Source organism: Natator depressus, chromosome 11 (assembly GCF_965152275.1).
Source record: "Natator depressus isolate rNatDep1 chromosome 11, rNatDep2.hap1, whole genome shotgun sequence".
Classification (NCBI taxonomy): Eukaryota; Metazoa; Chordata; order Testudines; family Cheloniidae; genus Natator; species Natator depressus.
In genome coordinates this window covers 46,620,689-46,641,241 of record NC_134244.1, presented here as the reverse complement: position 1 = coordinate 46,641,241, position 20,553 = coordinate 46,620,689, and the positions used below count along the sequence as shown (strand labels likewise).

The following is a 20,553-nucleotide window of genomic DNA, read 5'->3' as shown; positions in this document are numbered from 1 at the left end:
AACTACCACAATTTCAGAGTGTAAACTGGGATACAGAGTCTACAAACAATAGGGTACCAAATTCTGAAGCCATTTAAAAATCATTGGAACTTTTGAGATCTCATTGGACTCTGACAAGACACCACTTCCAGGCTGCTGTATTGTTTTTTTTAAATGTATTATGCTCCTCACCTACAATGTGCAGGATCAAGCCCCAAGCTGTGGGCCTGTACAGTTTGGAAAAATTTGAAGAATGGAGGCAGAAATCCCAAACTCTTAGCAACATAACTTGCCTGCTTTTAATAGCCTATATTCCCATTAACTGAATGAAAAGCATGTACTACAATCAACCCAGCTCTTCTCCCCAATTCAAATTCAAGAGCTTTATAAAATTCAAACCCCAAGAGTTTTAAACATTGCTATGAAAACCACATCTCCTTGCTCTGCTTTTCATGGTACCAGTCTTTGTAAAACTGCACCCATTCATAAACAAACACTTGCTGCACTCTCTCAGAAGAGTAAATCAGCTACATGGTTTGCATTTTGTCATGATCATAGTGTCAGCATATGAAGGTATGCTTGTGAAGGTATTCATTTGTCCACTGCAAAGAAAAAGGCAAGCCTTTCATTAATTATGCATATTTAAAAGTTTTTCTTAAACTAGAATTAGCCTAGTCACTGTCTAATCTCCAGCACAAGATATTTCTCTCCCAAATCATTTTCCGTTTCTCTACTATGTCCAAATAAAAGCATGGAAATGACTATGTGTAATTTTATAGAAAAATAAAACAGAATAACTGCAGAATACACAAATGAGTCATAGTAAGACACTTAGGGATAGCAGCAACATTTTGAAAAATAAACTCATTTTTAGGGAAGCAGAAAATAATTTCTTAACCTTCATTGTTTTAGAAATAACTATAAGACTGGCATCCACCGCTAAATGCTTCATACTCAGCAAAGCAGCTACTCCCATGCCCAGACAATGCTTAGCTGTCAATATGCTGTCCTCTTACTACAGTAATTCAATTACTAACCATTATACTGTGTGTAGATAAATTCACTGAGCTGGTCCTCCCCCTTTAGGCTGTTGGGGAGGGAGAAAAATATCTGTAAAATAGGTAAATCTACCGCATGGTGCTTTACCCCAGGAAACATCTACCTCAGAGGTGTGCTGTGTACAAGTTATTTTCAGACTGCCAATTCCTTGCTCCTCCTCTTTTTAAAATGATGCCATGGTGCTTACCATTACATTACTGTGGCTGGGGTTTATTTTGCACTGTTAACTGGATCGAGTTACATTCTAAGGGCCAGATTCTGAATTCCATTATACCAATGTCAATCTGGAGTAAAATCTGGTTGTCCGCTTTCACTGGGCATCAAATATTATGCTATAGTTTCATTTGTTGTTATGCTTAGAGTGCTGAAGACAATAAAACTATACAGGTTATATTGTACTGTAGACGGCTGGAGGACGACGGTGCCATTTTGGGACAACTTTTGCAGTTTCAAAATTTTTTATTCCACATTGGAATGAAACAAAAGCTTTCAAAAGTTTTCTCAGAACAGAATTTTGTTGAAATGGATGATTTTAGCCTGAAAAGCCAAGGGTTTTTATTGGAATTGGTCAGCAGTGACCAGAGAGCCCTGAATCTCAAACACCATCCCAATAGAAATTTCATTGTTTCAATGAAACTGCACATTTAGATGAAATTTCATTTAATCCAAAATGTTCTGACCAGCTCTAGATTTTTGAGCAGGAGCCATTTGATTGGTAGTTCACAAAAGCCATTGGAGGACACAGACCCTGCCCCACAAGGCTAGATTGATTCACATTTGTCAATGGCTGAACTAGGTCACTGAGGATCTAGGTTAATTTCTCTTGTCAGAAGAGACACCAACCAGGATTGGTTTACAGCAACCCAGGCTTCTAGACACCTCATGACATGGGGCACCTCTTGTTGTGTCCAACTCTAGAGTATTAAGAGCCAACCCACAAAAGAACCTACCACTAAGCTGCTGAGGAGCCTGCCACCACTCATCTTTGGGCATAGTGGGGTGCAACAGGATGGCCAGTCTTCCCACTATGAGCAATGGCAGAAACAGCAGCAGGGTCCTCTTTCCCTGCCTCCCCTCCCCCCCCTTAGCAGCAGCAGGGGCCCCTCTTCTCCCTCACAGAGAGGCAACAGAAATGGCTGTAGAGAGCCCTTCACAGTGTTTACCTCAGATATATCTACTTGGGGGGTGGGGGAGGAGGCTAGGTCCAGCTTCCTCCTCCGGCCACAAACAGAGTCATCTGCTGGGTTGATGTTGGCAGTGCTCCCCGAAGCACTGGGTCATGGTGTTATCATCCAGGAGCAGACAGGCCTGAGACAGTTCACATCTTTTTGAGCTATTGTTCCTGGCTGTTCGAATACTCAGACGTAGGTCATTGCATCAATTGATCTCTGGTCACATCTTAAAGCTTTTGCATCCAAGAGGGCTAGAAACGTACTTTATTAAAATGGAAGACGAGATTCTGATGTAACCCTGTGACTCCAGGAGCTGGGGCCCTAACCTATAATGGCTATGCCTTAAGATAGTCTTTTCACTAGCACTCACCAGTCTGTAGCAGTTGCTGTGCTCTAAAGTTCTTGGCCAAGATTTGCAGTCACCTTAGAAATTCAGCTGCCCAGTTCCCATCCAAATTCCGAAGGTAGTTTTGCAAAAATCAGCCCTTGGTTTTATTTCTTTGCTGACTAGCAGTCATCAAGCCACTATCACAAGGAAGCTTTGGAAATGATCTCTGGTAGTTATTATAAATGTATTCACAGTGAATTTAACTGATAAATTCACTAAGCCATTAATATAATTGTGTCACTCAGCATATGATATCAGATTGCAAGACTGAAAAAGGAAAAGACAACATTGATTTGTGATGAACGGGAGCTATTTCAATCATTTAGACAAAATAAAATGCATCCTCCTTCACAAAGTCAGGGTTTTTCCATTACATTTGAAGTGGCATTACCAATTGGTAATGCACCAAAGCAAAGGATGTTTCCTGTAATAAATGACAACTGTTTTTAAGACATAAGCAGAAGTTGTCAGTAAAAGTTGAGATACAAGTTAGGATTAATTTGCATGACAGCAGTGGTGAGTTTTATGAAGGAATATTAAAAAACCTCGTTTCTTAAAAAATGCCATTGAGTTGGAAAACATTAATGATCAATAGCCCTAAAAGAGGGTGAAGTTCATAGAATCATAAGAACATAAGAATGGTCAGACCAAAGGTCCATCTACCCCAGTATTCTGTCTTCTGACAGTGGCCAATGCCAGATGCCCCAGAGGGAATGAACAGATCAGGTAATCTATTCCCTGTATCTCATTCCCAGCTTCTGGCAAACAGAGGCCAGGGACACCATCGGTGCCCATCCTGGCTAATAGCCATTGATGGACCTATCCTCTATGAATTTATCTGGTTCTTTTTTGAACATAGGACTGGAAAGGACCTTGAGAGGTCTCCTAGTCCAGTCCCCTGCACTAAAGGCAGTACCATCAGGATTATAGGCAGCTGAACAGTTTACGTGTCAGTTTCTGTGTAGTTTAGTATAGTATATCTATTTAAAATTGCACCAGAACCTCACTAATCTGGCTTCTGTCAACAGAATGAAAAATTGGTACCGTCTCCACCTTCCAACAAATGTTAAACAGCATATTCTGTACGAGTGAGATCCCACATTCGTATAGGTTCTGACCTACAAACCCAAAGTAGACTGGGTTCTTCCTAGCTGAAGGACCAGCACACGCTCCCTGACCTGCTCCCACAGCAGAGATCACACTGTCCTACCAAGCGAGGGGACTGCTGTCAGAATGTTCTCTCTGAGAGCCCCTTTCCTTTGGGGTGCTCTCCTCCACCCTGGTCTGAAATAGCTCAAACTTGCTGACATTCCAGACATGCTGCCATTTAAGCAGCATTGGAAAGAGATTGGTGCAGCTGGGGATGGGAATTTGGTTTGGGGGAAGAGTGTGATGTGGGAATTTTAATTTATATTGGGTCTACTGAATAGTCAGATGTAGTTGGAGTGACGCAAGGGAGGGGAAGAAGGTGGTCCACTGCTATTCTGATTGCTTGGGTAAATTTACTTTCTTGTGTTTTTAAACTGACATCAAGGGTGCACAAAGCTCTGGCTGGATGTTCTCTGGAGTGGAGTTTTGAAATGTAAATAGAGTATTTGGGCATGCAGGTTATGAAATAAAGCAGAGCCCCCTTACTGCAAGTTATATCCTTAAACTAACTCCCTCTGGCAGCATTTATGCCCTGCCATTTATATTTCAACATGTAAACATCTAGGGTGGCTTTTCAAGAATGCTCTACATTCATCAGTGGGACCAAATTTCAAAAGAGCTTAGCCCCCAGCAGTTTCCATTGATAACAAATGGGAATTACAGGGTGAAGAACTTCTTTTAAAATCTGGTTCTTGGTGCCCTTAGATTTACCTCACGCATTTCTTAAGTGTCCGGTAAATTCAGCATATGAGGCCTTCTGCAGCCCCCAGACTTAAGTTATCTATTGTGATGCTACTCTTCTGGTCCACATGTCCTCATTTTCTAAGGAGGACTGTCATTTGATCTAAAATCGATGTTTTTAAGCAAAAAAGTAGAATGCACAAAATGACATGAAAAAACATACCTGACTGCACCAATGTAAAAAAACACTGGCAAAGACTATATGTAGGCAAAATAAATATTTTATTGGTTTAATATTCCTGGTTTTAGAAAATCAGCCCTTACGTGTGTCTTCCAAACACATTCATAAATCTTTCAGATAAGCCTTTTTATAGAATATTGTTATACCTTAACAATTCTTTGATTGAGACTGACACAATATAAACATTTTTAATAGCTGGAAATGACAAAGGCACAAAGGAGAATCCCGGCAACATTCAGACATTGTGTTACACATCCACTAAACGTCCATCTGACCACAAAAAAAAAAAAGAAAAGAAAAACCAACAACACATATGAACCCCATTTAATTCCAATTTTATCCATTGGAACAAATACATTTTCATGGCCTAAGCTACAATACAACCAGTGAAGGGTGTGTGGGGGGTTAATTTATTTCAATCTCCCCATAATACAACCAAGGTCACCCATCCACTCCAAGTCGCACATCCCCATTACTTTTCCAAGAGCAGTCTTTTTATTGTATTTTGCTTAATAAAAGACAGAAAAGAACTTCTCTTGATATAACCGAGAAGTAGTCAACACATACACCTAGACAGTGTTTAACATAAGGCACATTTCCAAGGAGGGGGAGGACTAGTAAGGAAGCAAAATAAAATTAAAGTTATCTTCTGCACAAAGATAAAGCTTTCAGTGTAAGAACTTTAAGTAGTTTTAGGTAACCTCATATCATTCTACCACTCTGCTAGTAGTAACCTCCCCAAGAGTTAATAGAAATTTTTACAACAGAATTTTTCTTCTTTTGAAGTGGCACTAAGTAACAGCAGTGGAAACAATTATTGGTTGTTTCAAGCTCTCAAAGTGAATCAGTTATTGCACAGTAAATACCTCATAGAGGTCAGTGTTTTTTATTTAAAAAAGCTAGGCTGAAGATGTAGTTATTTATAAATTGGTTAGATCAAGTTTCATGACACACCTCTCCACAAAGAAATAAACTACATACAAATTAACAATAGGGACGTACAAATAAATATTAGGTCTTTCAAACGGCCATAGTTTTCTTGATAGTTTATGGAAAGTAGTAAACTAAGCAAAGTTTCTAAATCACTATATATGGACTCAAGAAGAAAAAATAAAGAATGCATCATAGAACTAAGCATTGTATACAGTAGCCTCTCTCAGCCGCTGAAGTGAAGCCCAAGTACATAAACGGATGCCTTCACCAGTGTACATCATCCAAGAGCAGAATTCCACAGCTTTGCTGGTCCACATGCCTACCCTTTGGAGAAAGAAAAGGCAATGAAATATCTACAATTCAAGAGCAAGACTAGATTCATGAAGGAGCGTGACACAGTGGTGTCCCTTTAAAACTTGCCAATTGCTTAGATAACTAAACATGTATTTTTATTTAGATAGCCTTTATTTGCAGTAGTCAAGATATGCTCTACAGTGAAAACACAGCTGCATAAGCGAGCACTGCAGATACTGAAGTAAGGACGTTACATATTAAGTAAAATTGACAGGTTAAAGGGCCATCACTATCAGATGGCTGGAGTTTTCAAAGCCATCTAACAGATTTAGGCATATATCTTTCATCCAATTTTAATTAAACTTCAACTGAGCTGATGTAGTTTAGGTTTCAGGGGAGAAGAGCAATGTAAGACTTGACTTTCTTGTGGCTGTATAAAAGGATTTTATATTTTAACTGTGCAAGAATACTTAAAAGTGAATCTAACACTTAAAAATACAAATATTCTATATAATGAAAAATTCTTCTGTAGCCAGTTGTTCCATTTCAGTAAGTTAAATTAATCAATCCAGCAAAATTCAAAATAATTACCTGTAGTACCTGTTTCATGGCTGTGTATCTTGCTTTGCATTAGCAGATCTACTTGGGGATGATACAGCTGCTAACAATCCACTTACTATTTCCCGTCTGATTTCACCAACAATAGATTCTTTGATCTAAAAAAAAAGATTAAACGGAGTTATAAGGTCATTAAGTTATACACAGCTCTGCAGAGGGTAAAACTGCACAGTACAGTAGATTAGATATTAGCTGCATGTCCTAGGATCCATAGTAGCAATGAATGTTTTTAAACAATACAGATGGAAAAGAGTCTGTATTGCAAAATAAGACTATCTGAATTTAAAGACTCTGAAAAATCATTGTGTTGTAAACTAAGTAGCTTTCCAGACAGTTTATATTTATATTTGTTTATATCTAGGGTTACCAGTTTTAGGTTAAAAACTGATAAAATCCTGACTACCTACAATTGTGAGAATAGAATTTTAGTAAATATGCACTGAAAACACCCTAAATGGAGCAATCTTTACAGTGTAAATAGATCTCTGGAGAAAGTCCACAAGACCTAAAGACACCTCTATCCCCGATACCCACTCCAATTCATTAAGTAGTTCACCTAAATGGTGGGCGGGGCTTTGGCTAGGACCACAATTTAATATAAATCAAGGAAACAAATTTACAATATTCATGAGGGTTTATTTTTAGCAGAAAAACACCTGCCCACTCACGTTACCAGTTTGCCATTGGAATACTACTTATGCTGCAAAGACTATTTCACATAATTTCTATTAAAATCTGTTAATTAGGCTTACATATAAAAATTTAAAGGTGATTTAATGCTAGTAAGATCCTAGTTGGAGATGGGGAGGAGCAGAGAATGAGCAGATCACTACAGGCTTCAGTAAAGGAAAAGAAGGAGACCATTATGAGCAGACAAGGTGGTACTACAGCAGTGTATTACACGGATCTGACATGAATTAAAAAAAAATGTAAGGCTGAAAGACTTAGTCTCCATGCCAGTTAATCTCTTGGTGCCTCTTCTGAGACTACTCACTAGTGCCAATAGTAGTGGCTATTTTGTATTATATAATACACAAGCATGTAGGGACAGAATCAGACAGGCTACCGAATAGCCAAAAGGTTGCAACAGTTTTTGGTCACTACCAAACTGAGCTGGATTTGAACAGGAGACACAGAAGGAAAGACTCCATCTCACATAACCAGTCAATTCCCTGAGCCATCTAATGTACTAATATTCCATTCATTCAAATGGGGTGCTTATAGGATGTCAAACTTCATTAAAGTACAATTTCATTAAGATTCTCCCACACCAGGGTACAGTCAAATAAAAATCATCATCCTAAAAACCAGCTTCTTTAATTTTGTTAAACAACATGCAGAATAATAAAGGACCCATTTTCACTTCTTACAATGCTGCGATCTAAGAGTCAAGAAGCACTGTATGTGATATTTCAGTGGAGGCAAGACTGTACTTTCATCAAACAAGACAAGTAGTGTTCAGTACTTTGACATTTAACATTGCTGAATTCCTTTCTGTGGGAGTGAGTTCATTTACTCAGAGCTAGCAGTTAAGGTGTTTTTTTTTTAAACCAGTAAATAGTTATTGGTCAAAGCTCCCATACACCACAGTCCACCCAAGCATATTCTGAAACACTACATACTTTCTCCTTCCCCAGCATGAGATCATGTGGCTATACAGAAGGGGCGGCATTATTTAATAAGCAATGGGTTTAGTATTTGTGAAGGCACATACCAAGAATGCATACTAATAGATTTCCTTTCCTTCTCCAACAAAAAAAGAATTCCAGTGCGAACAATGGAGTTACACAAGGATGACACTTTTCAGTTTGTGGTCATTTTAATGCTTATGAAATGGAAAGATCCTCATGAATGGTATTCAGTAGCATTTGCAGACTCTGCAAAAAACTTCCAGACACCCCTATGCCAATCCACCTAAATCCTGACCTTCAAAACAGTTCCGATTTTGGGCCTGAATCTCTCCTGAATAGGGTGCTAAAACGGTTAAACTGTGTGGCAACTTTGTTATGTGTTCAAATATCACCTGTGGAGTGAGTGCAGGCCAACTAAGTCAACATATTTGAATCCCAGTCTTCAGAGCTCAAAGGCTATTGCACTGAATGTACAGAAGCCTCAGAAAACTCAGACAAATGCCATGAATCTCTCCTCAGAGTGTACATCTTTTTTTATTTCCTATCACCTAAAAGGTTTAAAGAGAAACTTCCACACTGAAGTACATTTGAAAAGAACATTTCCTGAAACAACAGCATACTTTGACTCCATTTTTCTTTGTTTCCTGGACTACTCTTACATACTGTTTGAATTATAACTTTCTCCTTCCTCTCTCAGCTTCTTCTTCTGCAACATCCGGCAATGATATCATAATCCCACATATGACATTACAGTTTGTTGCCGAAAGAACCACAGAGATGTCACAAATGCAACATTAGGGCTTCTTTGGAAGACCAAATGTAGAACGGTAAAATGGGCTGCCTGGTCTCTACCTGGTCCTGTTACCTGAATCAAGTAGGCAGTTTCCAGAACTTCTCTCACCTTTCCTTGAGCTACTCTACTGGATGCCATTAAAAAACAAAACAAACAAAGCCATTTACCACACAGTTACTTTCTATTCTATGTACAGGCGTAAATGGTAGTATCTCAACCCCGCTGGTGCAATGGCAGGAAGCAAATGTCTACTTCTTAGTGCTCATCACAGATACAAGGATGCAATCAATCACTCCAGGTGTACCTCACTAACAGCCACGTTGGGAAACCCTTACTCACATTGCATAGGGCCACACTCTACAAATAGTCCCAGTTGCTTCAGTGGGGCTACTCATGGGTGTAAGGTACTATTTAGGGTTAGCAAGGGTATTGAAAGCTGGACTCGTCTGTTTGACCGCACTGCCAAGTGTTTTCCATATTAGCTAAGCTAGATGTATCCTGTTGTAACATTAGTACTTCACTCAATTTTAACACTGGTGTCCAGCCCTTGTACTGCAGTTTTCTCTCTCTTTTCTTTGTCTAGTTAGGCAGTTACCCAGATCTAAACAGATTAAATTCCTTCAGTCTCTTCTCAAACTAGAGGTCATGCTCTCAAGAACCTGTATTATATCATTTACCATTCTGTGCTCCATTTTACAGTGTAAGCATTCCTGCCCATCTAAGTTTAATGGCACAGAAAAATTCTGGGTGTTTGAAAACTTCAAGGATTCTTTATTTTCATTGTTTAGTTTTTCTACCAGAGCACAAAGTTTCAGTGCTTTTGTGGAAAACTGAGGGAGCTCAGAACTTAGCCTATTTAAGTAGGAATAAGGGGGGGCCTCATGCTCCTTTACCCTCCCCGCTCCCTCCCAAAGTCTGGTAGCATAGCTAGGATTGCAGTGTGACCCCACTTCTGTCTGTTTCTCCACCTGTAAAATGGGATTATTATTTACTTGCCTGCTTCACAGTGGTGGGGTGAAGGATATTTAATATTTTCACAGTGCTTTGAAGATGTAAAGCGATCTAACAGTGCTATCTGCATTGTGGGTGGCAACACAGGGGAAGGAGGGTGGTGGAAGGCAATCTCCCTAGGGCTGCTACTTTTCCTTCCACACAGGTAGGTGGAGCTAAAACTGGCCTGCTTGAGGAAGTAATTTGTACAACTGTACTATGTATAGAGCTGGATCAGATTACTTCCCCACCCCCAACATCCTGGAGCAACTGGGGACCAGGTATTAGGCTGAGGCTCAGAGAGTCACAATTTGGTTGTGGTGTGCTCCTGGGACAGCACAACTGCATACTGCCCTTTTTCAGGGTTCACGGCAAAGCCACAATTGAGCCTTAAGTGACCTGCTGAAGGCCAGTGAGTCATTTTCAGAGCTGGGATTAAAACTTTCTGGTTCCCATTCCTGTGCTCAGTGCACAGAGCGAAAAGTCCACATTCCCACAGGAGCACTTCCGGGAGAAAAATATTTGATTTCCTTTTCCCTAGTATTTTCGGTGTCATGAAATTTGAACTATCATGGCCAGTTACATGCAATTAAGAAAATATGTCACTGTCCTATTTTAAAACCAAACCTGCAGAAGAAGAATGTGGCAACCAACCCCCCCTTTCTTTCACAGACAACAGATAACTGGTCCAAACACATACACACAGATGGGGATCACTATAATGGTTCAGAAGAGCTGGAGTCATTTGTTCTGACCACAGCTCACTCCAGTCACACTTCTAGAACTAGCAATGGCTTTGCGGGAGGGACAGGGAAAGAGGTAGAGAGTAATCTCCTTAAAATTTACTGTTGAGACCTTTTGGATACAATGTTTCATCAATAAATTAACCCCAAATAGCCCTTACTGCCAGATGAACTTCAGAGAGAAACACCTTCCAATGTAATTTTAGTTTGAAGCCTGACATGCTTTCAGTGCTACCAAGCAGAGGCCCTGAGGAGCTCTTCCTTACCATCCCCTTAGTACTAACCAGTTATCCTTTATGTGCTCTAGAACACTGGTTCTCAAAGCCGGTCTGCCGCTTGTTCGGGGAAAGCTCCTGGCGGGCCAGACCGGTTTGTTTACCTGCCGCGTCCGCAGGTTCGGCCGATCGCGGCTCCCACTGGCCGCAGTTCGCCGCTCCAGGCCAGTGGGGGCTGTGGAAAGTGGCGCAGGCCGAGGGACGTGCTGGCTGCCCTTCCCACAGCCCCCATTGACCTGGAGCGGTGAACCGCGGCCAGTGGGAGCTGCGATCGGCCGAACCTGCGGATGCGGCAGGTAAACAAACCAGCCTGGCCCTCCAGGAGCTTTCCCTGAACAAGTGGCGGACCAGCTTTGAGAACCACTGCTCTAGAAGGTGCTGTTAACTGTTTTTCTCAGATATAACAAACAATTATGATTCAACCCATTGGTGGCTGACAGCAGGTCCACTGCTGCAGGCTCCAGTGAGTTTGCAGGGAGGGCAGGGGAGAGGATCCTGCTTCCCAGTGTCAAAGAGTTAAGTGCAGTACAACTAAAACCTCAACTAAGCAACATTTTAAAAACCCAGGACCCCAGTAGACTGACCATGTTTTCTCACCTCCCGTATGACTTGCTGCAGCTCCTCGTTCTCCACACTTTTGTGAATTTCATCCACTGAAGGCAAAAGAGGTACTTTTTCAAGTTTTTGTTCCACCTCTGATTTGGAGTCTACAGACTCCTCAGAGCACTCAGCTTGCTGCCCAGTGCCTGCTCTTGCCGGTGGGGTGGGCGTTAAGGCAACAGATGCTCGGTATAACTTCTTGCTTTGGGTCTTGGATTTTCCAGTCAGCTCCGATGAGTTTACAGCAGCTTTTCTACTTGTGTGACTGGAGCACACTGAAGAAGAATCTGAGTTTCCATGAGAGAACACCGACTCTGATCCCTCTGCTGGAAGAGTTTCCAAACCAAACTCTCCCAGTCCCAACTCTGACTTCAGAAACGACTGCTCTCGAATAAGTTCAGAGACCTAGGAGTGCAGAGAAACCAGTTTGTCTTATTTCCCCTTGTATTTTCTATAATGACTTAAGACAACAACAACTAGAAAAATGGTACTCACTGGTGTGTTGCCTGTGTACCTCACAGGCAACGCCAATTCACACTGTTCTGCAGAACGACATAAGTCATGTGCAGACAGGACTCTCCCTATTTTTCTTATGTATTCAGTCACTTAGTCATTCCGTGATATGTACATGCTTTGCCTTTGTGACTGCAACCAAGGATCATAAGGAATAATCTTCTACTTAAAGCCAAACTAAATAAAAATGACTGCAGTGCTGCAAACCACTGACTTTTGTAACAATGGATGCACCCAGTCAAAGCTGATGAAAAATATCCATAAGTCTTAAATGGTTTCTCCCCCAAGTAAAGCAACTGAAAGATGCCTATGTTTCTGCAAATTCTGGAAAGCTTTCTTATGAAGTCTGTTATAGTTCTATTTGTCTAAATCTAAATAAATTAATGACAAAAAGGGTACTTATTCAAGGCTCCTGGAACTGCAAATAACTGACCATAGCATAAAAGAGAAGTACTGCAGCAACCTCACCATGTGCCAACAATAGCCAGCCAAACCCAAGGAACACCTGCCCTCCACACATTTCTCCTAAAACATAAGCTATATCATGCAAATACTTACATACATGGGTTTCTTTGATCACCTGAGCAGTGCCACTGTTTTCAACAGGACTACTCACGTGGGTAAGTGCTTGCAGGATCAGGCCTCTAATAAATATTAAACCTGTCCCACCTTTCTTAAGAAAGCCTTTTCTAACAATGTTTAAAACAAAATTACTTACTGGTTCCATTACGTTCAGTGGAGAAAAGCATGACAGATTATCAGTGCTTCTGCTGCCATACATGCCCTGGAATATTAAGCAAAATTAGTATATTGAGGTTTGTTTTTTTAAGCTGTCAAATGTTAATAAATATATTGCGTAGTAAGAAACATTCTGAAGAAGTAAAAACATGGAAATCAGGACACATATAAAGCTGGTTAAAGAGGGTCTATTTCAGTCATTTTAAAAAGCAGGCCTTTTTCTATGAGAGGTTTTAAAATATATGTATATTTATAATACTCCAAGACTTTAAATTTGGCTTTGGATCACAGTAATCTCAGTTTTTCCTGTGCTTCAAAAATTTCTCCATGACAGAGTCCCACAGAGGAGGATATGGCCTGTGTCCCTGCTGCTCCTGCACACAGACCTTCTATAACAACATTAAAAAGAACAGGAGTACTTGTGGCACCTTAGAGACTAACAAATTTATTCAAGCATAAGCTTTCGTGAGCTACAGCTCACTTCATCGGATGCATACAGTGGAAAATATAGTGGGGAGATTTTATATACACAGAAAACATGAAACAATGGGTGTTACCATACAGACTGTAACAAGAGTGATCAGGAAAGGTGAGCTATTACCAGCAGGAGAGTGGGGGGGAGTGAGGAAACCTTTTGTAGTGATAATCAAGGTGGGCCATTTCCAGCAGTTTACAAGAACAGTAGGAGGGGAAATAAATAAGGGGAAATAGTTTTACTTTGTATAATGACACATCCACTCCCAGTCTTTATTCAAGCCTAAGTTAATTGTATCCAGTTTGCAAATTAATTCCAATTCAGCAGTCTCTCGTTGGAGTCTGTTTTTGAAGTTTTTTTGTTGAAGAATTGCCACTTTTAGGTCTGTAATCGAATGACCAAAGAGACTGAAGTCTTCTCCGACGGGTTTTTAAATGTTATAATTCTTGACGTCTGATTTGTGTCCGTTTATTCTTTTACGTAGAGACTGTCCAGTTTGGCCAATGTACATGGCAGAGGGGTCTTGTAAACTGCTGGAAATGGCCCACCTTGATGATCACTACAAAAGGTTCCCCCCGCTCTCCTGCTGGTAATAGCTCACCTTTCCTGATCACTCTTGTTACAGTCTGTATGGTAACACCCATTGTTTCATGTTCTCTGTGTATATAAAATCTCCCCACTATATTTTCCACTGTATGCATCCGATGAAGTGAGCTGTAGCTCAAAAAAGCTTATGCTCGAATAAATTTGTTAGTCTCTAAGGTGCCACAAGTACTCCTTTTCTTTTTACAGATACAGACTAACACAGCTGCTACTCTGAAACCTATAACAACATTGGCTGTGAGAGGTAAGAGAAACTGTCAGAGACTATGTCATTCTCATCAGTGCCATGGTCTGAGATGGAGTGGCAGAAGCAGACACACAAGAGTACTTTGTTGAGAGGGTGGGGGAAGAGGGAGAATTAAAGAAAAGACGAGACATGAAACAGTTTCTCTCCTACCCCACTGACACACACGTGTATGTCTCTTTTCTTTCCCAGAAGAATGTTTGTGTTACTAGTGCTTCCTTAATTGTTGAGTAGGGGGTACATATATAGTTTGTAGGATGGTGGCAAAAGAGGAGCAATAAAAGGAAGCAAAGCAGAGACAGAGAAGGGGAAGGAAACCAGAAGAAAGGTGGCACAATGAAAAGCAGAGACAAATTTGCACCTATGTCCAGTCCTTCATTCACTGGGGGGACAACACTAGCGGTAGCACACTCCACCTCTTTGAGGCATAAGTATGCACCTCCTGTTGCTCTCTACAATGACTTTTGGCTAGCAAAGGAGCGGCGTGGATGAACTCCTGAGGGAACACCTCCAGCCCCTAGGGTTGCAGTGATGCATGATGGTTACGGTTGTGGGAGTTCAGGTAGATTTCTTGGGTGGGGATTGAAGAAAACAGGAGAAAGAAGAATGGCAGAAGTGAAGTGGTGTGAAAGCCCAAGGTGTGAGAAAAAGATCTGCACAGCTAGGTGTTAATAGTTTAGCCTCAAAGTGGGGAACACTGTATTTTAGTTTGTTTTCCCTGAGCTTGGACTTCCTCTTCAAATTTGAAAGACCCCCTGACAGATAACAATGAAGCGTCACTTCTGAACTAAACTAAAAACACACCTCCAAGATTCAACAGATTATTTTCCCAACTAGTCAAGGAAAATATTCAAAGCTTTGGTTGGAGACTATTTTGATTTCCAAGTTGGTGTCTTCTGCACTGTAAGGGAGACCTTGTGGTTTACTTCAACATGCAATTAAAGTAAACGTGCTGCTAAGATATATGAATACTTATTGCAGAGCAATACGCACTGTGAGCGTCTGAGGTCTGCAAGGTGAAGACATATGTAAAGTTCTAAGCTGTTCCTCCAGAGCAAGTAGACGTTCCTCTAACTGCATTTCTAGCTCCTGTAGCTCCATGCGGACCGATTTTCTCAAACTCTGCAGTTGATCAGCTTCGTATCTATATGCAGGTAAATGATAAAGAACAACAGTATTCTGTTAGCCAAGAGCCATAATCCATCACATCCTCTGAAGCAACATGGCAGTAAGGACACCAGAATCCACGGTGCACCTCAGTATTGAATGATGCTCGTTCACAGGAAACCTGCTGCCACCTGAGTAGTAGTGAAGGGGAAGGGAGCAAAAGGATAAATTCAAAGAGAAAACTTATGTCAGTGGCTATCTGTAAAAGAGAGGGGGGTTGGCTGCCACATTCCTTTTCTGCATAACAGGGATGTGTTCCACAAGTTTCAAATTAAATTCAATATAAGTCAAGCATATGGAGTTTAGACATTTATACACATTTTTTTGAATGGATTCGTTTCAAAATTAAAAAAAAAAAAAAAACCAACAACATCATCATGATCAAAATTTATTTCTCCTGCCTGGTTCTCTCTTCACAATCAGTAGTAGAAACAGGGTCAAGAGGCCATTATCAACAGGCAAACTGCTTGCGAATTTAATTAGTTTTGAATTAGGCAAGTCAAGAGCTGCTTTAAATGTGTGAAGTAGATGAGCAATATTTAAAACTGTTCCAGAGCAGCTGGATGAAGCTCTTATTGAAATCCATGGTCAGGACAGTTAAACATTGCCAAAATAATTTTTAAACTGCACATGGCAGCTGGGGGTTGAAAGAACATCTGAACACTTTGCAATGTATTTATTTCTGTATAAAGGGGGGGGAGAGAAAAATATCTAAACCAAAAACATTTAACCTAAAAAAATTACAAGTGGCCTTTGATAAAAGCTCATTAAAACCCACAACTATCAAAAACACGCAGGGGAGTGAGACAAGGGTTCTGCTGACTGGTGCAAAAGGCGGACCAGAAAAACCAGAAGAGAAGAATTACAGGCATGGGGATGGGGAGACAGCAACCAAAATGTGAGAGAAAATTCAGGCCTCGTCCTGCTGAATGGCAAGTCAATGAGAAAATTGCCTTTAACTTCAATGGGAACAGGAGCAGGTCCCTATCATATAATAGTTTCTGTTGGACCAAATAAGTTTAGATGTGTGCTTATTTTCTCTTTTTTTAAAAAAAAAACCTCAAACAATGATATTTACCTTTCTTCTTCAGTCATGTGCTGATAAACTGTTGTTTGCTGACGCAACATAGTCAACTCCAAATCCATCATTTGTGTTCTAAACAGGTTTAGACTCTGCCTCACAACCTGTAGTTCCTGAAAAGTATTCTAGAAAGGTATGAACAAGAAGGTGTCACGCACAGAATTTTGTTTATAGGCCCTGATCCTACAATTGGATCCACACAGGTGGACCTCCACCCGCATGCAGAGCTCCACTGACTTTCACACAAAGGCCCACCCACAGGTTACATGACTGGAGTCACAGGCTGAAGTAGTTAAGACACAGAAAAGCAGCCAGTTTAAAAAACTACTGAGAAATTTGGGCTTAACTTTTAGTGTCTGACCCTGCAGACACTCACTCCCATGAATAACTTTCAACATGAATCTCGTTCCACTCACTTCAATAAGACTACTTGTATTAAAAAAAATTACATACATGAGTGTTTGTGAGATTGGGCCCCTATTTGTAAGCTCTTTAGAGCAGTGCCTGTGTCATTATAGAATCATAGGACTTGAAGGGACCTCAAGAGGTCATCTAGTCCAGTTCCCTGCACTCAATGTAGAACTAAGTATTATCTAGACCATCCCTAATAGGCATTTGTCTAACCTGCTCTTAAAAATCTCCAGTGATGGAGATTCCACAACCTCCCTAGGCAATTTATTCCAGGGCTTAACCACTCCGACAGTGAGGAAGTTTTTCCTAATGTCCAACCTAAACTGCCATTATTGCAATTTAAGCCCATTGCTTCTTGTACTATCCTCAGAGGCTAACAAGAACAATTTTTCTCCCTCCTCCTTGTAACAACCTTTTACGTACTTGAAAACTGTTATGTCCCCTCCCAGCCTTCTCTTCTCCAGACTAAACAAACTCATTTTTTCAATCTTCCCTCATAGCTCATGTTTTCTAGACCTTTAATCATTTTTGTTGCTCTTCTCTGGTTTTTCTCCAATTTGTCCACATCTTCCTGAAACTTGGCGCCCAGAACTGGACACAATACTCCAGTTGAGGCCTAATCAAAGCGGTACAGAGGGGAAGAATTACTTCTTGTGTCTTGCTTACAACACTACTGCTAATACATCCCAGAATGATGTTTACTTTTTTTGCAACAGCGTTACACTGTTGACTTATATTTAGCTTGTGATCCACTATGATGCCCAGATTCCTTTCCGCAGTACTCCTTCCTAGGCAGTGATTTCCCATTTTGTACGTGTGCAACTGATTATTCCTTCCTAAGTGGAGTACTTTGCATTTGTCCTTATTGAATTTCATCCTATTTACTTCAGACCATTTCTCCAGTTTACCCAGATCATTTTGAATTTTAATCCTATCCTCCAAAACATTTGCAACCCCTCCCAGCTCAGTATTATCCACAAACATTATGGCATTATCTAAATCACTGAAGAAGATATTGAACAGAACCGGACCCAGAACCAATCCCTACAGGACCCCACTCGATATCCCGTTCCAGCTAGGTTGTGAACCACTGATAACTACCCTCTGGGAATGATTTTCCAACCAGTTATAGTAGCTCCATCTAGATTGTATTTCCCTACTTTGTTTATGATAAGGTCATGCAAGACAGTAAGTATCAAAAGCGGTACTAAAGTTAAGATATACCACATCTAATGCTTCCCCACTATCCACAAGGCTTGTTACCCTGTCAAAAAAAGCTATTAAGTTGGTTTGACACAATATGATCTCGACATATCCATGCCGATTGTTACTTATCATCTTATTATCTACTAGGTGTCTGCAAATTGATTGCTTAATTATTTGCTCTATTATCTTTCCAGGTACTGAAGTTAAGCTGACTGGTCTATAACTACCGGGGTTGTCCTTATTTCCCTTTTGACAGATTGGCACTATATTTCCAGTCCTCTGGACTTTCATCCATCTTCCATGATTTTTGAAGATAATCGCTAATGGCTCAGATATCTCTTCACTCAGCTCCTTGAGTATTCTAGGGTGTATTTCATCGGGCCTTGGTGACTTGTGTCTGTACAGTACACAGCACATTCAGGGTACTACTGAAATATTACTAGTTATTAATAAAAACAAATGTACTGTTCCTTACTTCATACAGAGGTAGAATGGATGATCTGTGAGTACTGTAGGAGCCAACAGCAAGATCGTGTCCTCTCATCGCAGGGTACTAAATAAATAAATAAATAAATAAAGACGAACCACTGTAATTGAAAACACCAATAAGACAATTTTACAAATCAATCCTCATGCACTCGGACACTACGGTGACGGACAGCAGTACAGAATCCTAAAAGAGAAGGTCAGCTGTGCAGAGTCTGAGAAGGAAATTAAAACATGCAGCACCAGTCAAACAACAACGCCTTTGTGGCAATACGTGCTCTACAACTGATATAATTACGATGAAAGGGGGTTTTGATGTAAGGGGGGCATGCAGAACAGCCTTCAAAGAGGAGAGAGACAGGACATCATTGAAGCATGTTTTCCCATAGACTCAGTACCAGCAAAGCGCTGAATTAAAACTTGAGATAGAAAAATAACCATGTCGCAGTTATCATGTTGGCCGCAGGAAACAAGGCTATGTTTGGGCCTATATCATTTGTTTAACGTCTTTGACATTTAAGTAGTTCTGACTAACCTGCTAATGCAGCATAAAAATGGATTACAAGCAACTATTACCTCTAGGGCTGCAAAGAGGATTTGTATAAACAAACAAAAACAGGGCACCATTTTCACATCATGATCACATAGACCTTCACTGTGCAGATTTGCCCTTTTTGTATTTTACGTCAACCTGTTGCCGGCATCCAAAGGTCCCTGCCTTCATGTGGTTTTCTGAAAAACTACTTCTCTTTGTTTTGCTGCATCCAGGAATGGAGCAGCAAGGCAGAATTTGCAAAGTGTTACACGTACACACATGCTGCAGTTGAAAACAACTGCGCATAGGTGAAACATTTGAGAAAAATGTGGTTTGTCCAATGTAATTCTGAGAGAGTTCAAAGGGCAACTGACATGCCATAGAAAATCTGAAACACATTGTAAGAGGAGGTTTGCTTAAACATGAGCATTATAAGGTTTTCGTCCCTCTCTTCCCCACCCTCTGGAATTTATCTGTTCTTCTTTATCCCTGACCCGAAGTTGCAATCTAGTGTTTGGAACTTTTCAGTCACCTTCGCAGCAATTACTTGTCATATGACAGAGGACAACTTTGTACAAAGAATAAAGAGAAGCGACAAATTCTCATGCAAACATGTCCAGTAATAATACTGATGGAGTGAAATATAGTAATCAGGATAGAGACTCTGGCCTGGCTGAGAATATACTTGGTGTGGGATTGGGATGGGTGGGTGTCAGACCCTATCTACATTAGGATATTTTACAAAAATTATTCCCACTGATGCTCATTTGCATCAGCTGATCTGGTGTTCGCACCAGTAAGAATCCTGCTAAAGACATGGCTCCAGTGGCTTCTTCTTCACCAGGGTTAGTTAACATGATGGTGAGAAGACTGTAGTGCTTCCATAGCCTTGTCTATACATGCTTTCACTGGAAGGAATTTCTCTGTAAAATTCTCAGTCTAGACATGAGGTCCTAGTCTGAAAAGACGTACTACCAGCACAGTGCTTACAGTGCTGAGCAGTCCCAGTGGTTTGAAAGTCAATATAGTCAGCCCTATGCCAAGACTGGGTGCTAAATTTTGACAAATGGCAACCACAAAAGGATCAACAACTTCATCATCATTCATCAATTCCACTGGTACCCACACATATACTAGGCACTTTTGACAGACAGAACTCCTCATCCCTGTGCCAAGGAGCATACAGACTGAGGTCCTGGACGTGCCACAGTGTGCATGCAAGTTGATGCCCTGCCCCGCATCAAACCCATCAAAATGAATGGGGCTCCACAGGGGCATAAGAATCCACCCACAAACATCACATGAGAGGACTGGGGTCCAACACCCTGATCTTGCAACTGCTCTGACCATGTAGATTCCAATGCCCAGGCAGAGCAGCCTACAGGATCAGGGCCAAAGTTAGCCAGCAAAGAGGATATCAAGCCAAAGAGAAGGTGGAGAAGGAAGGATATCAATAAGACTATGAGGTTAATCAGCAAGGGCTAGTGCCTGGCATAACTTGGTAAAGAGTGGGTTTTACATTTTAATGTATATATTCTGAGTAATCAG

General features: G+C 40.7%; 1 protein-coding gene across 6 annotated transcripts in view; it reads right to left on the bottom strand.

The window, feature by feature from the left end:
- Positions 1–4,697: 4,697 nt before the first annotated feature.
- The window catches only part of ITPRID2 (ITPR interacting domain containing 2), a 55,577-nt gene continuing 39,721 nt past the window's right edge, over positions 4,698–20,553 (bottom strand). For 3 of the 6 annotated variants that reach the window (XM_074967714.1, XM_074967715.1, XM_074967713.1), the window contains 7 exons: positions 18,460–18,537; positions 16,365–16,492; positions 15,113–15,263; positions 12,778–12,843; positions 11,544–11,951; positions 6,488–6,612; positions 4,698–5,926 (listed from right to left, as the gene is read on the bottom strand). In XM_074967714.1, the coding sequence (XP_074823815.1) occupies positions 6,502–6,612; positions 11,544–11,951; positions 12,778–12,843; positions 15,113–15,263; positions 16,365–16,492; positions 18,460–18,537 (942 nt within the window). In that variant the 3' untranslated portion in view covers positions 4,698–5,926; positions 6,488–6,501. The remainder of the gene's footprint in view (positions 5,927–6,487; positions 6,613–11,543; positions 11,952–12,777; positions 12,844–15,112; positions 15,264–16,364; positions 16,493–18,459; positions 18,538–20,553) is intronic. The other 3 variants (XM_074967717.1, XM_074967716.1, XM_074967718.1) reach the window with 3 other exon arrangements.